General features: G+C 36.2%; 1 protein-coding gene across 1 annotated transcript; it reads right to left on the bottom strand.

Moving 5' to 3' along the window:
* Positions 1-813: 813 nt before the first annotated feature.
* Positions 814-21521, bottom strand: MS3_00007626 (uncharacterized protein; the record flags this gene model as incomplete). Its single annotated transcript, XM_035729798.2, has 8 exons — positions 814-1764; positions 4891-4974; positions 6914-7108; positions 12916-13014; positions 14060-14134; positions 14175-14405; positions 14454-14544; positions 21508-21521. 8 exons carry the CDS (start codon positions 21519-21521, stop codon positions 1702-1704), a joined length of 852 nt encoding a protein of 283 aa, XP_035585283.1. The 3' UTR covers positions 814-1701.
* Positions 21522-22404: the final 883 nt, after the last annotated feature.

Raw genomic sequence — 22404 nt, 5'->3', positions numbered from 1 at the left:
GAATCACCAAATGTATCGAACGATCCAAAGTAGTTTCCATCAAACCCTTAACCTAGATTTTGTGCCAGGTGGCACATATCAGTAAGCTGTTCATGGAATTATGAGAAAAATGTTCTACATGGAACTCAAATCGGTGTCACACAGCTTGAGATGTTAACACTGAATTATTAAATAACAGTTGAAGGAGTTTAGTAAATCATATAGAACTGATAGACGGAAGCATTCTGAAACCTCTTTGGCATAAAATCATCTTTAAAGCAAATAATTCTTGCTTACACGGAAATATATACCCCTTAAACTGGTATCGATATCACTCAATAATATCACATGACGTCGAATAACGGTACCTAAGATAACTGATGGTTTTCAGCTTACATCAACTCAGTAAATTACAATTTGACTCAACTACTTACAAAGTGGAAGTTAGCAATCCTAGTTATAGTGGAAAGATTAAGAGTTGGTAAACCCAATAGATTAAAAATATATTGGTTATAACCAACTGGAAATTATTCAATGATAATGAGTTCTTGGTATGTGTGACCGAGAAGCTGACACGTTTGATCGTTTGAAAAACTGATCATGAATAAAGCGTTTAACAAACATTTTGCTAGGAAACAAACAAACTCATCTGGTATGCTTACATCTTACAATTCTAGCTTTAGAATTTTATTCATATTGAAAAAATATATACAAATAACGAATTATTGGAATTTGATGACTAACTTTTTAGTAAAATACTATATGTGTACGGTGAAATAGAGAATTACCAGTGTTTTTTGATGTTTTTAAATAATGCACACATAAATCTTATCTCTGATCATTATCACTAAGGTTATACGGTTTAATTTTTGCCAAATAAATGATACTTTAGATGTTACTGGGAGTGAATAGAGAGGATCCATTTATATGTGAATGAACTATTGAGTTCCCATTAAAACTAGAGTTTAGCGCAAATAGATAAAGTATTACCTACAAAGACACTGTGTAACAATAACCATCTTTAGTTATTCTTCACTGTTGTTATACTAAACAGAAGTTGATAAACCTGTCTTTCAAGCATAGTTGTAGTCGTTCAATTTCAAACACTGAACTGTGAAGTCCAGTACTTGAATAACATAACTAGCCTTTCATAAAAAAGATAGAATTTAAAGCTAAATATACATTAAAATAATCGCATGGAATAATGTACACTAAGTAGATTTCTCCTTGGAAAAAAAACAATAATATAAATCATTTTATCATAATCATCATGAATTGATTTATTCATCATAAAAGGCTAATACATTTCATGTATGTATAAATCAGTGAATATACAGACAAAATAATGTAGAGTAATAAAAGTAATAAGGCGGGCTAAGCAGTAAATAATAATAAAAATGATAAAATCATACTTGATCAGATACTTTTTCTCGCAATTCAAATCAACGAGAAAATTAATGGTGAAAAAAAATGAGTAACTGATTGAAAAATAAACTTTCTAAACAGAAAAAAAATCGTGACGGTAATAGCAATAATATTAGTATTCGTAATAGCAAATAAACAATTTTCTCTAAAAAATAAAGTAAAGAAAAAAACGAAAGCAAATGTGAAATTATAGTTTGGTCTTTAAAAAGGAAAAAAACTGGAGATTTTCTTCAGATCAGATCAGATCAAAACAGCCTGATGATAATTGAGTTGATGTTAAATATCTTTCTCATTGTTTTAAATTTCTTCTCCAACCACCACGAAATTACACAAAACGATTCCAAGAACAAATGAAAAAGACTGGTTGTTGTTTTAGTGGACAAGAGCAATTGAGTATTTGTTGTGAAGACAGTAGATAGAGCAAAATAATTATTTTTGGAAAAAAGAGAAAGTAATCAAGAGAAAGATAGTAAGAAGAATATCAAATAAATGTTATGATATATTATCAATTACAACTAAATAAAAATTTTATTTGAGACTATGAACGGATCTAAGTTAGACAACCACTGAAAACCTGAAAGCAGTGAACATCTGTTTAGTCTTAGTATGGGTTCCATGATATTGCACAGCTAGCTACCATCCTAGGTGGGTGTTTCTCTCACACGCAACACGGTTGGACTGAAGTGGTCACGGCTTTTCACTTGAATCTGAAAAATGTTCTCTCTATGCTAGTCACTAGTGAGCACCCAAAAATTATCAGTATGGGGGTTGTAGAGATCGGTTTGTGATTTTAATAAGGTTCAACAATTTTGCCAACCTCAAGAATGATAAATAAAATTTGTAGGCTAAGAAATAATCTAACAGATTGGTTTTAGTATCAAGAAGAAAGAGTAAATTTGTTAACAGAGTCCAGAACAACTTTGTGTAGAAACTGATAGTTGCAAAATTTAGGTAACACAGCTTCAAGTGAGGTGAGAATGAGCTTGCTTTTTTAAAGGTTTTTTAAGTATTGAATAACTTACGTTATCTTAGAAATATTTATTGAATGTGTTATGTACACTTTTCAATCTATTTCAAAGTGTCATATTTGTTGACTACAATTTTGCTATAATTGTCCCACAATACATTTTGTTTGTTATATTAAACTAGTTAGAAGTCAACGATTGTGAATAGAAATTATTCACCAGCACAGAATTAAACTATTTATTATTATACGAAACAATTAAATCCTATTAAATGATTCAAATATAAATAAATTTAGCAGTTAACCTAAATGATGCGTGACTAATGGAAGCAAAATAGAATTGGTCAGAGACAAAATATAAACAGACGTCCAGCAATGTTAAATGTAACGAGACATTATATAATATTGTCAACTCCTTTCCCATCATTGATTTCTTCGCACTATAGTATAGTTTATTATTTATTTTAACACATAGATATTGGTACAAGGAGGTATCAAATACATGTGCGCCACAAAAATCTCATTTGATATGTGTGAAGGCTGTGATACTGCCCGGGTGCCCAAACCGAAGCAGGTGGTTTTCCTAAAGAGCCACACCCGGAGCCTTCGACCTGAAGGTCTGATCCACAAGGCAGTGAAGCATCGTAAGGAAATGTGGTCCCATGGGAGCCAGTGGCCAACGATTGGTTCATACGCCGTTTGTTCCTTCAGGATACTGGAGCCCATGTGCACCATCGGTTTGGAATCAGGGTTTTCCAACTCCCCTAGGTGAACTCTCCATGCCTACCAACCCGGTTGAAGCTCCGGACATTCGCTTTTCGTCCTCTCATTTTCGTAAACAACACCCCCGCCACAAGAAGGCAGTGAGTAGGACTTCCCTGGCAGAGGCTATATACGCGTGGCCATGTGAGAGCATTTCGAGAGGGAGAGCGGAGTCTCCCCACTCTCGGCCAGGGTATTTGGTATCATCGCACTATAGTATAGTTTATTATTTATTATAGTATAGGTTTCACATGGAGTTAATAAACGGTTATTCTGTCTCTAAATTCTGCTTCTTAATTGTCCGTCAGAATTGTGTATCTCTGGATAACGTGATGTAGCCTGGTGATTTAATCATATCTAGTATTGTGGTCTACGATATCCATTCGTATTATCTAGTCAAGTGTTAATGTATTCGTGGAAATTATGATAATGTCCACAAATGCCCTGGTACGGCAGAGGATGGGGAGAGTCAGCTCTCCCTCCTCTAAATGCCTTCACATGGTCACGTGTATACAACCACTGTCGGGGAAGTTCTATTAACTGCCTTCTCGCGATGGAGGTGTTGTTTACAAAGTTGAGAGGACAAAATGCGAATATCCTGTACCTTAACCGGGTTGGCGGATATAGAGGAGTTGGAAAACCCTGATTCCAAACCAATGGTGCACATGGGCTCCAGAATCCTGAGGAAACAAATGGTGTGTGAGCCAATTGTTGGTGACCGGCTATTATGGGACTGCATCTCCTTACGTCGCTCCACTGCCTTGTGGATTAGACCACTATGTCAAAGGCTCAGGGTGTGGCCTCCTGAGAAAATCAACTGTTTCAGTCATCACACAAATCGAACAATTTGTGTGCGCAAACGCATTTGGTGCCTCCTCGTACCAATGTTTATGTGTTTAAATAAATATATATATAAAATTATGGTAATTGTATTTTCTATGATATCTTGTTGCTACTGAAATCAACTTAAACTTACAAAAAGAAAGAATAATTGGACTCAAAGAAATCTTACAAAGTTAAATGAAGTATATATGATGTAAACAAATATAAGAATTTATATGATTACTATGTTGCGTCTATGGACAACTCGTAAAACTCCCTTTATTTAAATGAAAACTTCTTCACACTTTGGACTACGGGTTAGTACACAAGATGTATAGCTCAAGTGGATGATTGGGATGCAGTTTCGTTGAATAAGCTAGAGGGTTTAATCGCGGAGTTTCCATTGTTCTTCTGAACATCATCAGCAAAAACACCAGGTGAAAGTGAGACATCAAGTTCCCTCATATATAACTAACAGCTTGCCCTGTTGATCTTGATTAGTTGTTACTGACCTTTAACCTGTCATTTTCTGCATTTTTATTTTGAATGTCTCCCCCTTTGACCTGACTCTTGATCTTACATCTGTTCAGTCTTTCCAAATTTGTTGATTTCGCCATGTCCGGAGCAGGATTGGACGACTGGATCTTGATTAATGATACTTTACGTGCATATTAGTAAAGACTTCCAACCAAAATGAGAGGGAATAATATTTTTTCACTACACACTTTTCTACATTCTTGATGTTGTTCAAAAGAACAATGAAAGCTCTATGATTAGAGAGTCAAGTGCAGACAACGAAACTCCACCCAAATCTTGAACTTTATTAAAAATGACCATTTCTTTCAACCGAGTACAATATGAACAGTTATCTTAAATTTACATGAAAGAACAATGACAGATACACAGGAAAATACAAACGTAAAAAATAACAAACTTACTACAATCACAAGAGAAATAACCGGTACGATAAACGAACCGCTTAGAACACCTTCTATATGAGTATAAAGAAATTCTGCGCATCCCTTAGAAATCGGAAAGAAAAATATTCAAAAATTATGGTAATTAGGAAGAAGGTGACAGGGACTTTCAAGGTGATAAACATGGATACTAGGTGTATGAATGACTGGTCATTTTGATTTAAAAGTCAATCATAAATGAAGGAAAAAGCATTAGATGGTTGAGATTATATATTATTAACGATACTTTTTTATGTCGTTTGGTTGAAGCGTTCAGCCAAATCGGACGTCTAAGTTTTTAATATGGTATTTAATATATCAACATTATTAGTACATTATTCTCTGGAATATTTTTAACTTGTAAATGGAATATTGATGAAATTTAATTAAACGAGTATGAACATGTTTTTATATACGGTTCCGATGGATGGTCTTGTGAAGGGATCTTTCTGAAGACAATAATTACTACTTGTCATATCAAAAGCAGGATTGGTTGAGTGGATCTAGGATAATAATAAATTAGGTGGATATAGGAAAGGAAATTTAGCCAAAATAAGTATTGACTTTTTCCATTATATCTATCCACGCTTCAATACATCATAACTCGTGTCGAAATAATGATGAATTGTACCAAATGAATGGCTTTAGCAACGCTTGACTAACAAGTATTGTGGTGTGCAGAACGGAAAACTAGGGATAAAGAAATTTCCCGAGCGATCAGTCGGAGCCTGTTGGTTAAAAAGTTGGATAATGGGAGTTGTCATCTGTAGTTTTCCACATACGACAACGCGTTCCTGGTTAAAACTAACTTCTGATAAGGTCACTGCCGATGTACTACGCGAATTCTCCTCTCCTTAACTCAAACATTAGTCCAAATAATTTAATGTAATCATGTACAAATAGAATGAAAGACAACTGTCACTGCTTTTAATGTGTTTGCATGGTGTCTGACATACTATGATATGTATTAAACTCACCTTTGGCTTTAGTGACCAACAAAATTGTCTTCTTTAACCAACCAATGCATATAATTTATTTACTACTAGAACCACATATCGACGCTATTACCTCTCATTTAAATGAATCAGAGACACTAACAGTCAAACTTTGAATGTGAATGAAATAATCAGTGAGCTTGATGGCATCCAAAACGTTTGACAAAAAACTACGAAAGATTTAACCTAGTCTAGCGTTAGGCAGATCGGCAAAGCAAGAGCAACATATTCACAACTGAAGAACATCTGGAAATGAAAACAACTGTCAACCAACACCAAGGTCAGAATTTTCAATACAAATGTCAAGACGGTTCTACTGTACGGAGTGGGAACTTGGAGAAATAAGAAAGCTATCATTCAGAAGATACAGGTGTTTATTAACAATTGTCTACGCAAAATACTTCGGATCCGTCGGCCAGACACTATTAGCAACAACCTACTGTGGAAGAGAACGAACCAGATCTCAGCAGAGGAAGAAATCAGGAGGAAGTATTGGAAGGGTTATAGGACACACATTGAGGAAAGCACCTAAATGTGTCACAAGGCAAGCCCTCACATGGAATCCTAAAGGCTAAAGGATGAGAGGAAGACCAAAGAACACATTACGCCGAGAAATGGAGATAGACATGAGAAGAATGAACTACAATTGGATCGAACTAGAAAGGAAGGCCCAGTACAGAGTGGGTTGGAGAATGCTGGTCGGCGGCCTGTGCTCCATTGAGAGTAACAAGCGTAAGTAAGCAAGTAAGTGTTAGGCAGATTGTATTGTCTCTTACCTCAAAAAATATCCTACCTAAAGAAATAAACTAGAAGCTCTAAAGAAGATGAAGGAATATGCGGTACAAGTCCAGTCACTATTTTAAATAATGTGCTTGTAAAACAGTAGAAGTTGATGGTTGGAGGCTAAAGATGTCATATTTTGAAGTGAATAAATTAATTTTATATTTTTGTACAAAACTTAAACATACTTACACAAATATATATTATCTATAAGATTTAATTGAACTTACTTTTTGAAAAGTCACTTGTCTAGGTTCTTCATAATCAGACTTGGTTTTTATATCTTCAAGTACTTGTTCTTCTAAACTTTTAAGTGTAAGACACGAATCAGGTACTAAGCTGATAAAAGTTGAAGAATTAGGTTGACTGTATTTCCATTTTGAAGAGGCATATATTTGAGGACCCGAAAATCCACAACATTCACTCTAAATATAATTAATTTAATATGAAAATAAAATTAAACTATGACGTCCTATAATCTGTCAATATTTATCTATACATGCTTAAACAATAAAATATTTTCAGAGAAAAACAATTTGGTGAACTTGACAAATTGTTGAGTATTCGTGTTGAATGAATTGTAATATTTCCTTCAATTATTGTAAATCTTTCATTTTTGTCTTAGTAAATAGAAATTTAGGATGTAGAGTTAGAGAAGAATTTAGACTGCGTTTTAGAAAAATCGGATACACAGAAACAGTGTAATTACTGAAGCATGTAACTTATTTACACTAAAATGTTTATTATTCATCCAATTTTAAGGTTTATTCTCCCAAAAATTAAAATGTTTCTTATTGAAATCACGAACCGATCAATGTTAGTCTACCAGTGAAACCCTGGAAGCATTGAACAGTGGTTTCGCCCCAGTATGGGACTCCTCAGTCGCGTACATCCACGATCCCACAAACAGGACTCAGTTCCAAGACCTCCGGTCTCGCGCGATGGTGGCCTAACAATGATCACTTCATGATTTCAACCAAATTCAACAATATTCACAACCCCTTACTGATAAAAAAATTTTACGAATAAAGACTTTTAAGATTAACAAAAGGCCTTTATGCCAGATTTTCTTTTAGAGGAAATTAGTGTTACTATTGAGATTCGGAAGCATTTTATTTAGCGACTTATACATCACTATTAATCCATTTGAGTAACATTAAGACAGTGAATTACCATATTTGTTTATCATTCATATCAGTCATATTACACGTAAAACCTGTCAACTGAGTGTCGGTTCGAATCGTCACACTATATCAACGCAGTGAGATAAAATTATAAAGATAAATTCCAGAGTAGTAAAAGTGGTAACAGCATAAATACTAGTGGGAAAGAGCAGACGTACAAAAATAAGACTAAAATATATAAGGGAATTTCGGTGTTCAGGAACTACGGAAGGATGAAGAATGAATGCACTTGGGCTACTGCGCGTTGATCGATAGCTGGCCACTAATTCAATGGAAATTTTCCTAGATGCAAGTTCACTACAAAGGACAAATAAACATGAGTCTTGACGGAAGAAAAGTTATTAGGAACAAGCACACTGGTAAAAGTTGTGTGCTTTTTTTAGATTACAGAGAATTAGAGTTATAGGGAACTAGTACAGGCGAGACCAAAGCTTAAAAAATCACAGTGTATTTTAAAAAATATACTAACGGATGAAACCAAAAGAGTAGGGATTTTAGGGAACAGTATATAATACTGATTAAAGTTAATTGTGACTACGGTAATGCCTAACAAAGGAAATCCGGTAGAATATTATGTGTTGCGTAAAAATAAAAGCATTATAGTCTTAAGTCAGGTAGAGAAGTACAAACGTAAACGTAGTTCCCAAATGGCCTTAAGGTTCTAAGCTCAATCTCACGAGTATTCACGACCACACATTTAATTAGATGTTCACGAACTACTTAGCATGTCTTTTTTACACTAATATCAAACCAAACCGAATTCCTTAGTTAACTGTTACACAAAAAGAGACTATATATCATTTTTGAACATTCACCTGATTTATCATTATTGTTTATTGATACGTACAACCTTTGGAGTGTAATCCTAAAATAATAGCTTCTAAACAAGATATCAACGATTAATCGATACATTTTAAACACTGACTTGAACTATTTGTTTATGTAAACCATTTTCACTTCTAAATTTGTCAACCATAACTTAAATGAAGGTTGTGATTTCACTGGCTGAGAATATAAAATAAAACGATAACCAGCTCCAAGGACTAATCTATAGTCTTTAGAAAGCATGATGCAAAGACTAAGTTTATTAAGATCATGAGATTAGGTTGATGCAATACACTGTGAACAACCTGATCACGGATTATGAAAATGTTAATCTTTACTATAGAGCTGATCCTCACATGAGACCTATTTTGGGTGATATCAATCCTACTTGTAATACTGAGGGCATTTGGATAATGTTGTTCAGTCTTTATCATCTTTGTTATTCGTACACTGCCCAATAAATAAGTTTGAATACTTCACACTTTTGTGTAATTTTATTAACCACTTAGTTAGTATGCAGTCAAATCGTTATTTAAAGTGTCACATGGTTTTCGTAAACGTCATATCCTAATACGTTATCAAACTTTATCCAAAGTAAATTTAGGAGTTTAACTACATAAGACAAAGAAGGAACAAACAGATTAAATGTAACAGCTTTAAACAACTAATGTGCAAACTGTACACAATTGATAAGTTTCTAATCGAATGACATCTAATGTACATCTCTATCTTACGGATTTTTTTGTCAATATTATGTATTTAACTAAAACGCTAATTTGTTTAAAGACTTAAATTCAAAAACTGACCATTTACCAATAAAACCAATGATATTGTTCAAATAAATCAACATTAATTGTTTATGGTAAAAATTAACTATCCGGAAGCATAATAACTGCGAAATATTATTTATAATGTTGAAAGCAAAATATCAAAAGGATGAGTAGTAACTGGAGAATATTGCCCAGGATCGAGTTCGATGGAGAATGCTCGTGTATGTGAAGGCTGGAATACTACTCGGGTGCCCAAACTGAAACAGTTGATTTTCTCAGGAGGCCACACCCTGAGCCTTTGACATAGTGGTCTAATCCACAAGGCAGTGGAGCGACGTAAGGAGATGCAGTCCCATAATAGCCGGTCACCAACAATTGGCTCACACACCATTTGTTTCCTCAGGATTCTGGAGCCCATGTGCACCATTGGTTTGGAATCAGGGTTTTCCAACTCCTCTATATCCGCCAACCCGGTTAAGGTACAGGATATTCGCATTTTGTCCTCTCAACTTTGTAAACAACACCTCCATCGCGAGAAGGCAATGGGTAGGACTTCCTTGTGATCGAGTCGTAGCTTAATGGAATGATGATGATGAGGTTAGGTGGTGGGATTACTTTATGATGCAGTTAGTTGTTGATTCAAAACGTGCAGGGAATCATAGATTTTGCAGCTGTATTTGTAAGGCAATCAGATAAAGTAGTTATAAACTCGTGATATAATCGAAAACCAATAGTCACAATGCAGATGAATTTACACATCGTTTTCCTTTAGCTGCATCTATTCAACTTTTGCCCCGTTTTTAGCTGTTCTCTTTGTACTTTTCCTCTAACTTTTCATTGGGGTTAATGAATCACTTTTTTCATTTCTACAGCTTTGGTCTTATCCACCCTTCATGTTGTCATGTTATAAAATCGTGACTATTTGGATAAACGAATAGTTGTGTCAGTTCATTTATTTTAGTAATCCTTTTGTAAGGCGATACTTTGAATTATACTTTAGTTGATTTACAAATCACATAGGCAACTAAATATGATCTTAGAATTGGTAAGAAAAAATATAAATACTATTATATAATCCAGCTTTCTTGTAACTTCCAACAAAGTAAGCAATATCTGGAGAAAAGCCATTGACAAATCTCGCAACCATAGATATCCACTCTCAGTTTTGAATATATATAATATCAACATAATTTTTCTTGCTAGATAATAATTTTGTGTTGAACTGGTTAAAATAGATAAAAATGTTTGTTAGTTGAATTCATGAGTCAATTAAAGCTAGGCCACAATGGAAAATCTGGAAGCATTGGACGACCGTTTCGTCCGAGTATGAAACTCCTCAGCAGTACGCATCTACGATGCCACCCGCAGGATTTGAACCCAGCACCTATCGGTCTCGCTCATGAATGCTTAACCTCTAGACCACTGAGCCGGTATCCAATGGTGTCAATGTCTAGCTTTAACCAATCCTATGAGTATTCAAAGTAAATTTTTGGGATGTCATTGAAAACCAGTCATCATGGACATAAATCTCCGAAAGTTTGATTTATGTCGAAGTTAGAAATTAACACCGTTGGATGCCGGGTCAGTGGTCTAGAGGTTAGACGTTCGCGCGCCTGTTACCTCTTATGAAGGAGCATAGGCCACCTATCAGCATTCTCCATTGAACGCATAGTAAATATTAATTATTTCATGGAAAACTTTAAATTCAACTGTTTAGGTTCTTAACTTTTGCTATTTATTTTACGCTTTAAAGATGAAGCAAATATGTAAATCTATGAATATGTATATTTAAGGGATACTTTAACAACAGAACAAGCTGTCCTAGGATAAATAAAAGTTTTTGTTATGTTCAAACACAACTAAAAACTTGATTATTACTTAGGAAGTGTTTTTAACTATATGAGATCAATAGTGTGATAACAGTGATAATCGAACACAAAGTCATTAAGCGTTCTAGACTCGGAAAATGAACTGTTACACATATAAAGAGATTACGCAAATGGTACACAACTATAAATAAGATCTTCCATAAATGGATAAATCCCGCTTAAAGTAGTTTGAATTATTGTACTGCCACTTTAGATCCTTTCTAACAGAACATAGATATCATCCATCATAACTTCATCTGAAATCCCGCACTAACGCAAAGAATACAAATTTTTTGACAATAAGTAAATTTAATCACAGATACTTGGGGATCATGACAAACTAAATTAACAATCTGAAAATATTAAATGTATACCACACTTGCGGACGCTAATCACCAACTGGTTAAGCAAAAAAAATCGATAAAACACAATAGTATTTAGTAGAATAGTACGATTTAAATGATCTGGTGTTGATGCATAGAAGTTAAAAATGAAGTTTTCATACAATATGCGTTTAATTCAATATGACGGAAATGAGTGACCTTAAAAGTATTATTTACAAATCGCACAGTAAGAGGATAAGTAATTCACTTTCAAGTATAAGTTTCTTGTATTTATTCAGTAAGTTAATTACTTGGTTAATGGGGTCCAATGGAGACAACTACTAGGTAACAAATGTGCGTATGTTTAGACACAGATATATCTTGACAATAGTTATGCATAAATGACCTAAATACGATAAATATATACATGTGAATTACTTTCACGATTCAGGATAATTTCAAAGGAAGTGAAGAATTGTAAAACTCGAAATATAATCTATTTATCAACTTTAATTATCATGGACAGTAATATATGGTAATAATAATAATAATAATAATAATAATAATAATAATAATAATAATAATAATAATAAAATTTGTCATTTCAATACATAGTCATGCCAAGTCACAATGAACACCGATATGACCTAAATTCGTATTAAATAAGAAGTATAGAATTTGCCAGTGAATGGTTTTACTAACATTCGAATTACTAAATACAACACAAAATCAAATAAACAAAATTTTCAACTCCTTATTCAGACTAACATGATTTAAAAATAATCATTTAACTGTTGACGCTTCATTAGCCTTAAATTTAATCCATGTCATTTACACTTAACTGTTATTCTAAACTAGTCATTCATGATAGAAATAATAATATCGGTTTGAAATACGATTCATTATCTCATAGTAAAATTATCAGTATAATAAAACAAGAGAGAAGCAAAAGATGACAGTATGTTTCAAGTTACTTAGATTATATAGATGCAGAGAACATTCATTAGTAAGCAAGAAATTCAGTTTATTACCACATAATAAAACGCTCAAAATAAATCCAGATTTTCCTACTGCAGCATATCTTAAAGAATTTGGTTCGAAAAGAACGAATGAAGTTGAAAAAACAGTAACTATGAAATAGTACCGTGAATATTTTGTACATATCCAGTATTTGGTTAACCTTTTTACATATGTCGTATTAATGCTTAGTTGTCCACTAAAAAGACAAATTAACCAATACCAATCATTCTATATGTACTGACCTGAGACTGTAGATGATCCCATGCAGATGTAAAATCAGGTTCGAATCCGTACAAACTAATCAAAGCCTCTTCAGTTTGTTCTTTAATTGACCATATTAACTAAAAATGAATCAAATATTGTCAAAACAAATTAGTTGAATAATAATCTCACATTAAGCACTACATTTGTGAATATTTCACTGCTTGAAATAGAATAATCTCGAAATTTTACTCATTATTTAAGGACTCTTTTTCTAAAAACGCTCAGATAAAACTGTTGAACAAAACGTTAACGTTGTTTTAGTTATGAAGAGATATTAACAAGTATACTTTATATCCTGATGTTTAATATCCGTAAAATAATTCAATCAGATCTTTCATGTTGACCCATTCGCAAATGACTGTAGAAGTAATTAACATGTTTCTTCAGACCCACCAGAGTATATAAATTTCCGAACTAATTGAACGGTCAAAGGCCATTAGGTGGTAATCTGTAGTATGTTTCGCATAAGATGGAGTTACTAACGAGTTCCTCAATAATAGGATATCTTGTTATAACGGTGATGTAATAGTGAAAGTTCACAATATATATAAGTAACAAAATGTAAAAAAATATAGTTTATCTATATTAAAGATATTTTTGTATATTCTCGAAGTAATGCAAACAGAAAGTTGTTTTACCAATAAAATATTTGACGGTATTTGGAACGTAAACTGGGTAGTATGATTATCAGTTGGATTTACTATCAAAATACATAATAGAATATTCTGGGGAGAAAGGATAGATTGAACTGCAAAAGAAATTATTTGACGACCCATAAAAAGTTATTTTCAAACTTTACCTTTATGTGTAATATGATAAGGCTAAAGTAATACTTCAATACTAGTTGCTGAATCGAATTCGAATGAATAATCTACAACAAACGTTTTTATAAGTGAGATTAACTTCTCAGACGCCTAACCCACTAGTAAACAGTGAAAAAGTTGCTTTGTGTTGGACGTGACAATATAATTTGATATAAAGATTATCTTAACAGCTAAAACGAACATTATGATTACACGAATATTGTTAGAGCGAGATATCTACTAATAAGTAGTTATTATTCAACTAACATGTGTGTGAGTAATGAAGCATAAGCTGTAAATAAAAATAAGATGCACGTACTTTTGTTCTAATTGTTTTCACATGGTACAAACAATAAATATGAGGAATTGTCACTGCAAACAGAAAAACTAAATACTGTATAAGATAATTATGTTTTTGTCAACATATACCATACCAGTGCAATTGCTCTCTTTACCTTGACTTCAGTAAATCTCCATGGCTTTTTTGCAACAAACAATAGATGAATCATAAAAGCTTGACAAACAAGCGAAAGAAGCAATAGTATCCCAATGATTACAAACAAAACTCCTTCTTCGTAGTAATATCGCCTGCCGATAATTTCAGACTCGATCCGATTATTTTCAAGTAGCCAAATTCCACCAGAAATAAAAACAAATGAGAGAATCTAAACATGTGATAATTAATAATAAACACATTGAAAGTTATCAAGTACCGCAAATGCAGTAGCAAGATAAGATGACCATCGTTTCAATTGTAAACGACTAATATGAAGTGAACGATATCCGCGTCTTTCTAGCATACCTCTGCAAATGGCAAAAAAAGGAGAGGTAGTTGACTGTATGGGGTAAGACATCAGATAATATACCACCATCTTAAAAATTATTACATAGAGAATTGTTTTTTTAATTCTTAGTAAAAGTAATCAAGATGACGAGCTAAAAATGTTCAGATGAGTAGTGTTTTGATATTAGAAACTGTTAGCTCATCTAAGTATGGTTAATGTTTGTTTGAGAGACCAGAAGGTTACGAACTTATGTTAATCATGGTGGTATTAAAATGTTTTTTATACATAGGTTGGGAGTTGTGTACCACGGTAGCGCTGGATGAAATAATTCTGACTATGATTAAATTATTATTTAAAGATCAAATGTAGAACATTAGCAGGACAAAATGATAGTTATTATCATAAAAAGGTGAGAATTGTGAAACAAAAATCTATTTCTGACTAGTGAAAACAGTAGTGACGACCATGTTAATAGGTGTAAACTACTTTATTAGGACGCGTGATTATCGTAACCAGTGGTTAGGAACTTTGAATAACATAGCTCAAAATCGTTTGCGATGGCGTAGGTGCAGCCATTCTTTGTCTACCCCTAAAACCTAAGCTTCTGAATTACCCATAACCTTTTGTTCCGCTGGTTTATGTTTTCTTGAATCGTATCTTCGATAGCCAAACTTTTCTATTACCACTTATTTATTTATTTATTTATTTGAACACATGAATATTGGTACAAGAGAGCGCCAATATATATGCGCCACACAAAACAATAAGAATTCGAAGAGAAATAGAAAAAAAAAGACTAAGGAGCGCAAAAGAAAAAGAATAATAACGAAGAGATTGGTGTAAGGTAGTGTGGTAGTAACGAGGGAACGGAAAGGTACAATCAGAAGAAATCTTTCAGGTAAAGGAGACACAACCACTTTTTATGAAGAAAGTAAAAGAAGGTTACAGCAGGATCGCCACTGGCTTCTATTCTGAGCCATATCTGATAACGTCTCTAGCCACTGTGTAGCACCATCTCTCAGACCCCAACCAGGGAGTCGTGAAGGACCAACACAAGCCAGTCCTTTGCAGCTTTCTTTCATACCACGGCACCATGTCATGTACTGACCATTTCTCCGCTTCTTCCAACCAGTCCCAGAGTCAGCAAATAATGCACAACGTGGAATTCTCTGGGACGACATTCGGAGAACATGTCCAAGCCACCGAAGTCGGTGTTTCAAGATGGTAACACCAATTGAATTATCATCTCTGTGCCCGAACACACGATGCCGAACCTCTGCATTACTGACATGGTGTTGCCACTGAATGTCAGCAATCCTTCGGAGACAACGATGATCGAACACAGAGAGTCGTCTAACGTCCTCAACTCGGAGAGACCAGGTTTCACAAGCATAGAGAAAAACTGCTCTCACCGACGCGTTGTAGATCCGACCTTTTACAGCCAGACTAACATCACGAAGGCGCCAAAGGTGGCCCAGATTGGCATAAGCCGCTCTGGCTTTCAATATTCGTGCATTGATCTCATCACTCACACCCCACCAGCACTTATGCAGCTACCCAGATACACGAACTTCTCAACTACTTCTATCTGCTCACCATCCAGGGTGAGTACAGGATTGGAATCCTACCAGTCTTGTAGAAGTACTTTGCGCTTCGAAGGTGCAAAGCACATACCATACCTACGGACACTGATTGCCAACTGATTAAGTGCGGATTGCATGCCTTGGGCATTATCGCACAGTAAGACAATATCGTCCGCATACTCAAGATCCAGAAGTCTTTCTCCAGGCAACAGACCCACACCACCACTACTTACATCCATCAGAGCTGTTTCCAGAATGTCATCGATGGCAAAGTTGAAGAGGAATGGTGAGATTGGGTAACCCTACCTAACCCCACTGCTCGAATGGAACAATGGAGAAAGGTGGTTGTATGCCCTCACTCTGCATGAGGTGTTTTTATATAGGGCTTTCAGGATGTTAATAAACTTCTCAGGCACACCCTTCTTCAATAGACAATCCCAGAGAACAGTCCTGTCCAACGAATCGAAGGCAGCCCTGATGTCAAGAAACACTACGATTGTTGGCCTTTGATAAGTATGACGGTGTTCTAACATTTGGCGGAGGGTGAAGATATGATCAATACATCCTCGACCAGAACGAAACCCAGCCTGCTCCTCGCGAGTCAATTTTTCTCGGGATTTGAACAAGCTACGAAGTATGACGGAAGCCAATAGCTTGGACGCAATCGGAAGTAGACTTATCCCCCGATAGTTGTTACAGGAACGACGTGAACCCTTTTTAAAGATAGGGACAACTATCGACTCATTCCATGACGTTGGTACACACTCTAGTTCCCAAACCTTTGTAAACAACGTCGTCAATTCCTTAGTCAAAAAGTCACCACCATCTTTAAAAAGAGCCGGAGGTAAGTCATCTGGGCCAGCTGATTTGTAACGCTTCAAGAGTTGGAGTTCCTTGCGGACTTCCTCCTCGTTTGGTGGATCAGTCGTCACCGGCCATGGAGGGCAGGACAGTCTGACCGATGTTGCCGGAGCAGCAGGCCAATTGAACTGCCCTTCGAAAAATTCTGCCCATCGTCCAAGACGTCGATGGATGTTAGTGATTGGCATCCCATCATCCTCGCAGATTGTTTCACTCACACCAGACTTCTTGCTGCCAGTGGCTCGGATGAGCTGGAAGAGCTTCCGGTAGTTACCAGATGCAGCTGCTGCTTCCAGCTCATTAGCACGCTTCGACCACCAGGCTTCTCGGTCCTTACGCAAGCTTTGCCCAATTTCCTTACGTAACATCCTTCGTTTATGGTCAAACTCACGGTCACCCGGAGTAGACCGACGGGCTTCAATGAGTTGTAAGGAACCAGAAGAAACCCAGTACTTAAAAGCGGGACGTTTCGCAAACCCACAACTGACTGTTCCCGCCATTTTCATGGCGTCATGCAATTGCAACCAATGCTCATCTATACTTTTCGGTGGAGTGGTAGCTAGTCTAGAGGCTAGCTCGGTTCGATACTTACTTGCAACAGAAGTTGCAACCAGCTTGCTAATATCAATCCGTTGATGGCGGTCACTTCGTTGTCCACTGAAAAGTAAGGCAAGATTGGCGCAGGCCAAGGTATGGTCAGAGTCCAGATAGGTACTCCAAAAGGAGCGGCAGTCTTGTACACAACCACGCCAGCGGTAGCTGATCGCGATGTGATCAATCTGAGTCCAGGCTTGAGATGCAGAGGGAGGACGCCAGGTGGCACATCGGCGATGACTGTGCCGAAAGTTAGTGCTAGCCAGAAACAGGTTGTGGTCTGTGCAAAGTTGCAGTAGACGGTCCCCGTTATCTGACCTGCGACCAACGAGTCTCCATCGGCCACCTAAACGACTCTCTTCTGTGCCTAGACGCCCAACCTGAGCATTCAAGTCTCCGGCTAGTACTAAAATATCTGTCGAACGCACTTTCTGGAGAAGAACAGATAACTGGTGGTAAAACTCATCCTTGATTGCATCCGGGCTGCAATCTGTCGGGGCATAGGCGGAGATGACGAAAAGACATCGTTTCTCACGCCGATTTCTTCTCACTTTGATGGAACTTTCTAATCTAACAGCATATAACCGACTGTTAATGGGGATCCAATCGACTAGTGCTGCCTCAGCTCTAGCGCTTAGTGCGACACCAACGCCAGCAAGACCAGACGAAGATGCCACAGGGTCCCCGGATAAGCGCACGTAAAACAAGCTTTTCGAAGCGACAGATGGGGATCGAATTTGTAGTACTTCGCCAGAGTCTTGAATACGGGTCTCGGATAGACAACAAACATCAATATTAAGACTTTCCAAAGACATAGCCAGCCCTATCTGTTGCCCGACCTGCATAAATGTGCGAACGTTGAAGGCAGCCAGTTTGAATGGTGCACGTGGTTTCAGAAAAACTGCTTCAGTCCTCGTATTCGGTGATAACATACAATTTTCAACCGGACAGTGACTCGAGAACGTTTAGATACAGTCGAATTTCCACCAAAGACGAGCCGCTGTATAAGTATAAAAGAGGGTGAATAATGTGGAATAATAATAATAATAATAATGACAATAATAGTAATAATAATAAAAGTATTAATAATGACAATAATTGTAATGATAATAATTTGAATCAATTGGTTGTTTTTCGAAGCGAGAAAAGTAATTTCCATAGACATAAAGAGTTCATCATTTGTGTGTGGGCTGTGATACTGCCCGGGTGCCCAAACCGAAGCAGGTGGTTATCTTAGGGGGCCACTCCCCGAGCCTTTGACCTAAAGGTCTAACCCACAAGGCAGTGGAGCATCGTAAGGAGATGCAATCCCGTGGTAGCCGGTGACCAACGATTGGTTCATACGCCATTTGTTCCCACAGGATACTGGAGCCCATGTGCACCATTGATTTGGAATCCGGTTAAAGCGCCGGACATTCGCTTTTCGTCCTCTCATTTTCGTAAACAACACCCCGGCCACGAGAAGGCAATGAGTAGGACTTCCCTGGCAGAGGCTGTATACGCGTGGCCGTGTGAGAGTATTTCGAGAGGGAGAGCGGACTCTCCCCACTCTCGGCCGTACCAGGGCATTCGGGGGAATTGACCTAACAATTTCATACGTACCAGGTTCTACGATGCAACCGACTGATTATGATGAATATAATCATTACATTTGCTGGTTTACAGATATTATAGCTTTACGTATAAAAGGAAATTCAAAAAAGCTAAAACTAAATTATTTTTATCCCTTTAGTTAACTAGATGAATTAGGACTTTAAAGGGTAGGTTGAAACTTTAGAGGTGAACAGATTGCAGGAAATGTGAAATTATCAAGTAGATATCCAACTAAAATAGATTTCTGGACTAGCGATTTATCAACAAGGATTACGCCATGCTAAACATTGACAGGTATAGTGTTAGGTATTAAAATAAGAACAGTCACCCACAGCAACGTAAATATTACCTGATTATTATCAATAACAAATTTAAAAACAACAGACACTTTAACACGGACACGGTATGCTTCAGTAGGACCGATATACTACGAACATTTTAGAATTGTAATATTTGGACTGATTCAATGGCGCTGGTTAGTGCTATCCACTCTCAACAATTTGTATAATTTTATCACAGATGTGATCCCATCAAATGCTTATAATCTTATTTTTAAGGGGTTGACTTATTTAGAGAATCCTTTACAAGCTCAGCATGTACATAACACAATCCTGACAAACAGCAGTTTTCTGTACGCCTCGAGTGCTCATACAAAAATTCTTGGGGTCTACTCCTTAACTGCAATAAGCCTCTTCAAGAATAGTCAGTATCAACACCTAGTTCGACCACACGGAGTTATTTGAGGTTAGATGTTTAGGAAGGTGTTGGCTGTATGGTTAGGGTCCGTGAAATTACCGTAGTTTTTGATTGTAAATCCTAGGTGATATGGGGCGAAATCAATGGTGGTGGAGCAGACAAACTAAATCCTTATTTTTAACTATATATTGACACTCACCGTCACATTTACGTATACGTTAGCTTTTATTGCTTATTGACAGGTCTTAAACGTTTTTTTGATTATATAGCCAGTGATTAGTCAGAAATATATAAAAGATATTATGAGCTGTCAGATTATTAGCACTTTAACCTAGTATTCTGTAGTCAAATGCTGAACACACTGTGGTAAATTTCGGGATTCAGCTGTATTACTTAGAAAGGATTCACAGCCAACTGTAAATCGGTACGGTGGCAGCGAGGTCGTAATCTAGCAGGGTTTAAGCAATACACTAGAAAACGTGAAACCCACTCAGATGAAATTCAGTGACCTCACAGAGCTTACTAATAATCTAACGCTGAAGGGTGTGGAGAGCAAACAGAAAGACTAGGATGGTTCCAGAACTGGAATCGATCCTATCTATTGGATATTTACCTTTCATCAGTTTCAGAATATACTCATACTTACCGATGTCCGACAACTTATATCACAGTTCTAAAGCTTCATTTGACTAGATCAACCGGGATACTTCATCTCAGTTCTTCACTAAAAATAATACCAAAGTACGTAAACCTTCCGAAGGCACTGTGCTTAAATATTATAAGTTGAGTCGAAGCTTATTGAAAAACTGTCATCAGGACTGGCAACCTCAAGCGATGTTCTTCACTAACATGTCACACATAGGGCAGGTGATATATCTACCAGTCTTAAAAAACAATCATACCGGACAATAGTCTGCCCCGTTTTTTCCGACTACAAAACATGGCTTTTGGAAGAAAGGGGCTAGTAACTGATAAAATAGACATAATTTGAGATCGGCAGCATTATGCAGATACATTAACTTTTTTAGTTTTCCTCGAGTCAGCCAAAGTAAATGCTTTTTGTAAGATCTTATTTTACTCCTTTTTGGGACGCTCTTGTGTGTGTTTAGTCAGTGATAAATGTTAGGTCGCACCATCACTACAGAATACATATACAAAAGGTAGCACGATATAGACATATATTGTTTATGTTTGGGTGTCAGTGAGCGATGCTGCTAAAACAAATATATATGAGATCGAGCAAAGCATCCAAATGCTTACTTATAAAATAGGAAAACATACTTAATGTACACTACCCACTAGTGGATCTAGACGCAAAGAATAACGGAAACATCCGTGCTGTAGTCTCACTTCGAGGTTTTCGTTTTACTGAAAGTGTAGAAACAAAGTACTCATGTGAGATATGCAGACCTGAAGGCGAGTATCACTATCCACCTTAACAGCCACTACACAGTTCTGACAATCTTCTTCTCATTATACCATCCCTAGTCATTGAGAGATCTGAAAAAAATTCATGTGTTTTTGATATTTCGCAGTAAATGTGAATTAAAAATAAATGACAATCTGGATATTATTACGTGATACTTATATATGTAATAAAATCACCAATAAGATAGCTGTCAAACAACAAAATTATTGAAATGCAAACGACTAACTTGTGCGATGTCATCTACATTCAATTTGGCAGTCCATATCAAATGTACCGACCAAGTAGTTTCAACATTGTGGTAACGTATATTTACACGATACGCGCTCACATATTGAACGGTTTCAATGAGGCGACGTTAGATATTTCTCTACAGTGCTTGTAAACCAACTCCAATGACATTTAATTTCTCAAGACTGAATGAAAGCAGGTATGGAAGACCTTAGGTGATTTTCTGTTCGATATAACAAGACTGGATTTCGAACTTTTTTCTGAGCAGAAGTTATCGACTGTTTGTTTTTTGGCATCTGATATTTCGTAGCATGTCCCCTGTTTTGTTTATCCTTAACTGAAGGGATTTAACGTGCCTTAAAAATATTCTGGGAGTATCTGTCATTCTCATATGATCAGTATTAAATGCTGCGGACCAAAGCCACTTAGATGAAAGAATAGGCTGCATTCTCAGAGGAGCACATGATTGCACAAGCTCAGTCTAAATGCGGTCACGAATTTGAAGATTTTGAGACATTAACTGTCAGTATCTCTGTGAGAGACTATTTTGCCTCCTGTTCTCAATACCTTGTCCGAAAGATTTGAACTGGGTACGATCGCTTCGAGCCCTGTTCACTACGTACCTAAAAGTCTATTCAATCTCGTCATGTTGTTATACTGACCTTAAAAGCATACTACTTCTAACCGTATCTTCTAGTGGTGTAGCAACGGAAAGTCCGTTAGGTCCTGTCCTAGCAGATGTTTTCTTGGCTAATGATGTATTATTCGAGGTATTTTTGTGACACCTTCATCGTATGTAATAATCAACAACATGCAACAAATCTGCTAAAATATTCCAACGAAGCCCATCCAAATATGCAATTTACTATGGGACATGAAAATGAAAACAAGATCT

Source organism: Schistosoma haematobium, chromosome 4 (assembly GCF_000699445.3).
Source record: "Schistosoma haematobium chromosome 4, whole genome shotgun sequence".
Taxonomy (NCBI): domain Eukaryota; kingdom Metazoa; phylum Platyhelminthes; class Trematoda; order Strigeidida; family Schistosomatidae; genus Schistosoma; species Schistosoma haematobium.
The sequence above is the reverse complement of the archived record's forward strand: the minus strand, read 5'-3'. Positions and strand labels throughout refer to the sequence as shown.